Raw genomic sequence first — 9,388 nt, 5'->3', positions numbered from 1 at the left:
ACTGGCAAAAACTGCCAATACCTTCTCTTTCATCTTAGATCAACTACAGTGACATGAACCAGATGGCTGAGCAAAATCATCGTTTCACTTTTTCATATCGGATGACCCCAAACCAAGAACCTCCTTACTCAGCGATTGTCCAGCTGCTCCTCCAGTTCCAATGGACATGGATCGGCCTCCTTTCTGATGACAATGAAAGAGGAGAAAAATTCAAAAGACGCTTGGAAGTTCTTGCCTTAAAAAATGGGATTTGCATTGTCCTCTCAGGAACTGTCCCAGAAGCAAAGGCACAGACAAGTGCTGGAGAAACTCTCATGCAAGAAAAATTGAAAATGTTCTATTCTCTTCTCAAGAGTCAAATAAAAATTATAGTATGCCAACTAGATTTTCAGGCCTCGGCAATATTAGCAGCAATAATACAAACAATTGATATGACTAATACATCCATTATGGGAAGGGTGTGGATTGCAACAACTTTGAAAGCTATAAGTGTAAGAATTTTTGAACTCTGGGTTGATCTCAAAAATAGACATGCTTTGTTTTCCTTCCTCATCCTGACAAAGAGAAGGACTCAGTATTACGACTTTAAATCTTATGCATCTATGGTCACAATGTATGGAAAGGAAGCATTCCAATGTTCCGATTCAAATCCTCTGTTATCAAAGAAAGTTTGGAAAAAATGCAGAGAAAAAGAGAATTGGGAATTCCCGTCCCATGATTTGACTGCAAGAATCCTGTCTCAGGATTCCTCCAGTATTTCCCAAATAATTCAAATTGTGGCCCGGGTCCTCAGTGCTGCCTCTTCCTCCCAATGGAGTAAGAGGAGAATGCAGGTTGGATACCATCAACCACCCCAGATTGTACAGCCATGGCAGGTGAGTATTCTCCATTGAGGTTCCATTGATTCTCCCCTTCCAATTCCTCAATATTAAATTAGATGTCAAAAGGGTGAGATATTCCAAAGAGCATTTGTCCAGTTAGTGGTATTTGAGAGTAAGTATCAACCCTGAAGCTCACCTGACTGAGGCCATTTTGATGCTTCAGTATTGCCACACTGGAACTGAGGGAAAGGGAGGCAGGAATAGAGATAACTGGGGTTTTGTTGTCTCCTGAGAAACAAGGACATTCCCAGCGATGGCCAGAGAGAGGATGAATGAAGTCACCAGGCAACTGGATGACACCTTGATTAGACCATGTGACTGATAGTTTGGAAAGAGGAGGAAAACTTTTATTTTTAATTAAGTGAAAACCATGGTAATGTTTCAAGTCAGTTTTCACCAGCCTATGCCTATATGATATGTCCAATAAAACTGATATTTAAGGAACCTACTTACTGCAGAGTCCTGTTTGCTACAGGCATATTACTTGGAACCCTGACAGTGAGTTAGAGAGAGAGAGGTGATAGAGAAAAATATTCCAGAGTTGAACAACCTGTCTAGTTTGGGATGCTTTTGTGTCACAAATAGCTCAATGCTGACAAAATGTCAAAATTAAACAAGCATCAGAATAGTCCAGCAATCCTCAATCTTTTATTGTGGTCACAAAGTCATCTAGTCTCCAAGCTAAGGAGTTCAGCTGGGTTGTTTGTTCTGGATTAAAATTGGACTTTGCTGCCTAAAAGTTTGTAACATAGCAACAAGGTATAAATCAAAGCATCTTCTGGGGACAACCAAAGGTTCATCCAATCATCTCCTGAACTAATGGATACGCTTCCATAGCTACTCTTTGAAAGAGATAACATCACTATGCAATTTTTGCTACATTCCTAGCCAAAAGTTAAACTCCGCTAACTTCATCTTGACCAGGAGTGATGGTAAAATTGTATTCTCCATCTTCTCCCATGACAAGTTTCCCCATATCTGCAAATGGTCTTGCCTCAGATGGGCTGTGATGGTGAAGCTGCAAAACACAGAACATGAAACTTAGAATAATAAAATTTGAAAGGACCTCACAGGTTCCCTAGTCCAACCTACTAATCGAGCAGGACACCCTATACCAGGGATCTTCAAACTTGACAGCTTTAAGATTTGTGGACTTCAACTTCCAGAATTCCTCCTCCAGTTATGTTAGCTCAGGAATTCTGGGAGTTGAAGTCCATAAGTCTTAAACTTGCCAAATTTGAAGACCCTTACCCTATACCATACCATTTCAGAGTAATGGTTGCCCAGGTCTCTTTTTGAAAGCCTCCAGTGATAGAGCACTCACAACTTTTGAAGGCAAGCTATTCCATTGGTTGATTGCTCTCACTGCTCAGAAATTCCTCTTAGTTGTAGGTGCTTCTCTCCAACCATTGTTTCTTTTCTCACCTATTGGTACTTTGGGAAATGTTTTGACCCCCCCCCTCAAATATTAGAAAAGTGATATCATGTCTCCCCACTCCTTCTTTTCCTTAGATTAGACATACCAAATTCCTGTAACTGTTTGTGGTATGTTTTATCTTCCAGCCCTCTAATCATTTTTTGTTGCTCATCTCTGCAGTCTTTCCAGAGTTTCAGTACCTTTTTTATATTGTGTTGATGAGCAGAACTGGATGCACTATTCTAAATGTGGTCTTACTAAGGCTTTTTAAAACAATATTGGAACCTCTTGTGATCTTGATTCTATCCCTCTGTTAATGCAGCCTAGGATTGCATTGGCATTTTTATCTGCTGCCACACATTGTTGGTTCATATTTAAGTGATTGTCCACTAGGACTCCAACATCCTTCTCACAATTACTGGCATTAAGCCAAGTTTCACATAGTCTGTAATGTGTACTTTTGGTTTTTCTTGCCTCAGTGGAAATCCTTACTTTTATCTATGCTGAATTTTATTTTGTTAGGTAGGGGCCCATATCCAATTTGCAAAGATCTTTTTGGATATTCAGCTTGTCTTCTTGGATGTTGCCTATTCCTGCCAGCTTAGTGTTGCCTGCAAATTTGATGATTTGAAGAGGTTGAATTATTCAGAGTACCTCCAATCCAGAATACGAGACAGAAAAACATTGAATAAAGGCTCAAATTGTAACATTCTTTCTATGTTTCTGCAGCTCCATAGGTTCCTGAGGAACTTCCAACGTCAAAATATTTCCACAGATGGGATTTCTTTTGATGAAAATGGAGTTCCTGTTGGTGATTTTGATATCATGCACTGGACATCAGTTGGGAACAAATCAGATGCGGGGGTGAAAATTGGGAGTGTAGAAAGCCAATCCTCTTCAGAAGTCAAGATTTCTGTCAATCAAAGTGCCATCCAATGGCCAACTTTATTTAACAAAGTAGTTGAGACTGCTTGGATTGTGCTCTTCTATTTATCTCCATATGTGTAAATTTTATGCTCAGAAATAATTCTTATTGAGCCCAATTGAGATAACTTCCAACTAAGAGAACTTAAAGCCTCATTAATTTATTAGATATATTTTACTTTAGAGGTCTTACAATAATCTGTCACACACTGGAACCTGCTGCATTGTATTGCGGAACTTGCAATCTACATGATTAAACTGGAATATGTTGCCATAATTTATAGTACATGAAATTAATTTGTTTTCAGTAAGAGAAACTGCAGAATGTCTATGTCAGTCATCCAGGTCATGGTTGTGCGAAAGGTGTTTTTTCAGAAAGCACCTGGATTTTGTTTTCCCTTGAAGATGTTTCACATCTCATCCAAGAAGCTTCTTCAGTTCTGACTGAATGGTGGAGGATGGAAGGATTTGGAACTGCTGAAAAGACTGTGTTGTCAACAGGACATAGATTCAGCAATTGCAGGAAGGTTCCACACCCATTTGCACTATTCACGTGACCCTGAGGGCACAGATAAATTCCAAGGGGCCTAAACAACTTTCAAAAAGACTGTTAAAGACCAGATGACTGCAAGGAATATAAACCCTTCCATATGCCACCATTCAGTCAGAACATCTTATTGCGAGTATGTTATTACTACCTCCTTTACAGTTAACATTATTTACTAATATATTTCCTATCTTTATTCTATCCAGTCATACCAACATTCCCAGCATTAGTAATATTCTGATGATTCAAAATCAGTTATCAGTGAAATGATGAGTTGTCTTTTGTAAAAGCTTCTTGGAGAGAAAATCCAGAATTGGAAGGGTTTAGCCAATTGAATTGCATAAGAGGAAGATAGCATTAAGAATGTGGTGAGGGAAATGAGGGCAGCTAAAAAAAAACATTTACATATAATGATACAATGATCAGTTGTAGGAGAGAAAGATAGGGACTCTATAGAAAGCTAGATTTTGGAGTTTTCCTGAGAAAGCTAAGATGGAGAAAGAATATATACAAGTTATGGCATTCTCATACATGCTCTAAGGAGAAACACCTTTTGCAATGGAACTTCTTTCCTTTGGAAAGAAGAATAAGGCAATGAATCTGTTTTGGAATGTATAATGGAGATTGATAGAGGAAAGAGAATGACTCTTCATTTGCCCCTTGCAAGTAGAGTAATTAAAGGTCATGCCACTACTTCTTGACAGATTTTTCTCAATGTGCTCCTGACTTTTGGAAGCCAGTTGATTTCAGTAAACTTTTATAATTCATACTAATCTTGTGGTTTATTTTGAATACTAAAGGTTCCTCTTGCACATACGTGCTAGTCGTTTCTGCATCTAGGAGGCAGTGCTCATCTCCATTTCAAAGCTGAAGAGCCAGCACTGTCAGAAGACGTCTCTGTGGCCATGTGGCTGGCATGAATAAATGCTGAAGGTGCAAAGAATGCACCTTCCCACCAAAGTGGTCCTTATTTTTCTACTTGCATTTTTGCAATCTTTCGAACCGCTTGGTTGGCAGAAGCTGGGACATGTAATGGGAGCTCTCTCCATTCCGTGGTCCTAGGGATTCAAACTGCCCAACGGCCAACCTTTCTGATCGACAAGCTCAGAGTCTTAGCCACTGACCCACCACGTCTCTTTATATATTGCCTCTAATTTATATATTGCACTGATAAATCTTTTGGTTTATGTTTAGATGGTGCCTTATTCAAGATGTACAGAAAGTTGCTCCCCAGGTTATGCCAAGCTTGTGAGAGAGGGAGCCCCAGTTTGCTGCTACGACTGTTCTCTGTGTATGGAAGGAACATTCTCTGGGCAAGAAGGTACAGTCGGGGCCTTCAAAAACAACAAGGATACAATCAAAATTCTCTATTGCTTTTTTGGGGTATTTGATCAAGAAGCAAGAAAAAACATTACACATCTTGAAGGCATCCACAAACATTTCAGTGATTGAGCACTATCACTATCGAATTTTGTACGATGATGCAAGCATTAAAATAATCTATTGAGGTGGGACTTCCAGTTTGTCGGCTTCGCGAGCAGCAGGGATTCGCGAAGCTGTGCGATCCCTGCTGCGCTAGCTGCTTTTGGGGCTCCGATCCGGACGGGGCAGGAGCTAGGCTGCCCTGCAGGGGCAGCTGAAGGTAGGGGGATCCAGAGAGCGGTTTGGGGTGTTGCAGACCCCTCCCCAGCCGGCAGAACCCCTTTTCCCAAGACGGTGCAGCGGCGGTCCGTAATGGCCGCCACAAAGAAGCTGGCAGCCGGGTAAGAATGCGCAGGAGGAAGTGGAGAAAGTTATTGAAAGGAGAAAGTTTTTCTTGGTTCCTAGGACTCTAAGACATATTTAACAAAATTCCTGAAAAGTATGACTTTCTGAATGATACCTTCTAGAAGAGGAAAAAAGTGGCAGTTTGATGGTGCTGAAAGGAAAGCTTACCCTATTTTCCTATGGAATAAATAAGTGAATATTAAGAAACCTATTTTTTTAGGTGAAAACTGGCTTTAAGCGATGAGTGGGAAGAGAGAGGACTAAAAAAAAAAAATATTTGTATGCTAAGACTTTGTTGGAGGAGATGCCTTAAGGATTTGAAGACTAAAATATGTTGCAATAAGATTTTAAGAAACAGATTTGGACTTTCTTTTTTTCTGATTGATACTACCCCAGGAGGAGAAAGTGAGAACTCTGCCTTGGTTTGGACTGATTGATAACTTTGGGACTGTTTCATTTTTTCTTTGGAATATTCTGGTTGTTGTAAGAAGAAAGAAGGGGAAAAGAAAAGAAAAGATTTATAATGGCTCTTTCTATTGAGGAACTGAGAAAAGATTATGAACAAGCAAAAAAAAATGGTAAAGCTGGTTTGAAAGAAGCCTTCCTTTTTTTAGAAATGGCGCTTATTAACTATCAACAAACATTACAACAGATGAAAACAGCAGAAGAAGAAGAAGGAGAGGAAGCCATTTTTAATAAATTTCAGAACTCGACCAAGAAAGAAGGAATAGGGAAAGGAAGAGAAATAAAGGACTTAAGATTTAAAAAAACACTTAAGAAAGGGAAAAATAAGGTGCAAAATCAATATAATGATAGTAAACAAAAGGGAAAAGGAATACGACAGAGAAGGGAAGCCAGTAAGACAGAGGCTAGAAGAAGGGGGGTTAGAAAGGTTTGTTGGGAGAAGAAAGAAAGGAAAAGGTGGAGAAAAGCTACAAAGTTTTGAAATTAAATGGGAAAAAGGAATTTTTAGGGATAAAGGATAAAGTATAATTTTTTCAAAGAGATTTTGCAAGGTACATAAGATGATATTGTAGTATTGTATTAGAAATAGAAAACTTAAATGGTTTAAGAGTTGATAAGAGATTAAAATGTTGAAATGTTTAATAATGATTGGTTTTAAAATTTAATAATATGAGGGGAGGTTTAGAATATTGAGTTTTAATTAAAGAGTTTACTAAGATTATGGTATTGATGTTATCATAAAATTTCTATTATAGTATTTGTTTTTAATATTTAGATCTATTTGTTTTTAATATTTAGCTTAACTATGTATTTAATTATTCTGGATGTAATGTACCAAGCAAAATCGGATTGGGTATTGGGCGTTATTTTAAAGGTTAATTTGATTAATTTAGTGGGGAGATAGAAAGGCATCATACTCTGATTAGTGATTTCAGGAGAAACTTCTTTTTTTTATATAAGGAACGAGACAAAGGGACAATAAAGAATGGACAAAAGATACAAATATAATGACTCAAATTAAGATGATTAATTAAGGTAGAATTAAGAAGAGTGAAATATGTGGAGAAGTTAATATAGAAGACTTAGAATGGTAAATAAAATACGTAATGATATGTAAGATGAGCATGAATATAATTGAAGTCCATGAAGAGAGAGATACCTGGGTCCAAGTTACTTTCCAAAAGATTTTTTTATGTTTGTGTGTGTGTGTATATGTTTTTTTTTGGGGGGAGAATTAATAAAACCTTGCAGAAATATAGAATGAGAATAATGGTAACTAAGTCGGAAAGAAATAGATGAAATAATAATAATAAAATTGAATAAGAGTAAAGAGAAATAAAGAGAAATTGGATAAGAGGATTTTGTATGTTTATATGGAAATGATTTAAAACAGAATTATAGTTTATCTGACTTGTTAAATTTATAATGGAAAAAGGTTTAAACATGTAATAGATAATGATGATTTGTGTGTTTTGAAAATTAATAAAACTTGTTTTTTTTTAAAAAAAAATAATAATAATAATCTATTGAGATGTTACTTTCTTGCTTGGTTTTGGGAAAGAGGACAAGTTCTGAGAGGAGATAATCACATTCATCTTCAGCCTTTAAAAAGGTTGTTGGTTATTTTAACTAATGTCATGTCATATGAATATCCCTGGGCAGAAATACTATATTCCTTGAAAATGAAATAATTGATTTCTGATGCGGTTTTCATGCTCCTACAGCAGCAAAAAGAGATACCCACTAACCAATTTTTTTTCAGATGCAGCCCATTGTGAAAAGTGTCCAGATGACCAGTATTCCAATAAGAAGAGGGATCAGTGTGTCCCCAAAAGCATAAGCTTCTTATCTTATGAAAAATCATTGGGACTGATCCTGGCTTTCTTTGCCATTGCTTTGTCCCTAACCACTGCCTTTATTCTGGGAATCTTCATTAAACACCAAGAAACTCCCATAGTCAAAGCCAACAACCGTGAACTCACCTACGTCCTCCTGGTTTCTCTCCTGTTTTCTTTCTTGACTTCCCTTCTATTCATTGGTCGCCCCATGAAAATGACCTGTCTCCTTCGACAAACCATTTTCAGTATTGTTTTCTCAGTTGCCGTATCTTCTTTGCTGGCCAAGACTGTAATGGTGGTGGTGGCCTTCCTGGCTACAAAGCCAGGAAGCAGGATGAGGAAATGGCTGGGGAAGGGTCTGGCCCACTCGATTGTTTTATCCTGCTCTGGTATTCAAGTAGGCATCTGTATGACATGGCTGGGAATCTTTCCCCCGTTCACAGATTCTGACTTTCATTCCCAGCCAGAACACATCCTGCTGCAGTGCAACGAAGGTTCAGTGGCCATGTTCTACACTGCCCTTGGCTACATGGGTTTTCTGGCTGCCATCTGTTTCTTGGTGGCGTTTCTGGCTCGAAATCTGCCAGGGACCTTCAATGAAGCCAAACTGATCACCTTCAGCATGTTGGTGTTTTGTAGTGTTTGGATCTCCTTTGTTCCCAGCTACCTGAGCAACAAAGGGAAATACATGGTGGCTGTGCAGATCTTCTCCATCTTGGCCTCCAGCGTTGGTTTATTGGGTTGTATTTTTGTTCCCAAGTGCTACATTATTACACTGAGACCTGACATAAACACCAAGGAACATCTGATGATGAAATCTCATTAAGGTTCCTTGTGTTGGTGTTTATTTTTGTTCAGTTTACATCCAATATAAAATCACATATCTTGAAGTAATGTTTTATGTATTCTCACTTATTTTTCTTCATTCTGTGTGCATTTTGAATTATAATAATTGAGTAGTAATGTTGCTAAAATAATTCAAACTATTTGAATTAATCATATCTTTCAATTGTCACAATCTGAATTCCTGTTAAAGCATCACTATCATCAATGACATTAATAAAATTTCTGAAACCAGGCTGGATAAACTGTTACCAGAGATGTTCTGATTTGGTTTTAGACTTAATTAAAGATTATGGCTAGTAATGTGTGTTTTTGTTGCTATATAGGTTGGTGTTACGTTTCGTTTTCAGGGATGATGTTTTTTATTTATTTTGTGATGCAATTATAAGATAACAGATATAACTATAAACATGCTTATGAATACATGAAATGGATACGAATAAGGGAAAAAAAGAAAAAAATAAGACAGAGAAGGTAGGCACATTGGTGCGCTTATGCACGCCCCCTACAGACCTCTTAGGAAAGGGGTGAGGTCAATAGTAGACAGTCTAAGGTTAAAGTTTTTGGGGTTTGGGGAAGAAACCACAGAGTCAGTTGAGTATTCCTGACATTGACCACTCTGTTGCTGAAGTCGTATTTTCTGCAATCAAGTTTGGTGTGGTTTACCTTGAGTTTGTGTCTTATGTTTGCTCTTGTATTGTTATTG

The 9,388-nt window shown here is 37.8% G+C and overlaps 1 protein-coding gene across 1 annotated transcript; it reads left to right on the top strand.

Moving 5' to 3' along the window:
* The first annotated feature begins 4,972 nt into the window (after positions 1 to 4,972).
* Positions 4,973 to 8,665, top strand: LOC148131844 (vomeronasal type-2 receptor 26-like). The gene is made up of 2 exons (XM_087954141.1): positions 4,973 to 5,090; positions 7,764 to 8,665. Exons 1-2 carry the CDS (start codon positions 5,063 to 5,065, stop codon positions 8,663 to 8,665), a joined length of 930 nt encoding a protein of 309 aa, XP_087810267.1. The 5' UTR covers positions 4,973 to 5,062.
* Positions 8,666 to 9,388: the final 723 nt, after the last annotated feature.

This window comes from Notechis scutatus, chromosome 2 (assembly GCF_049901735.1).
Source record: "Notechis scutatus isolate UNSWTSFEM ecotype Mainland chromosome 2, rNotScu1.2, whole genome shotgun sequence".
Classification (NCBI taxonomy): domain Eukaryota; kingdom Metazoa; phylum Chordata; class Lepidosauria; order Squamata; family Elapidae; genus Notechis; species Notechis scutatus.
The sequence above is the reverse complement of the archived record's forward strand: the minus strand, read 5'-3'. Positions and strand labels throughout refer to the sequence as shown.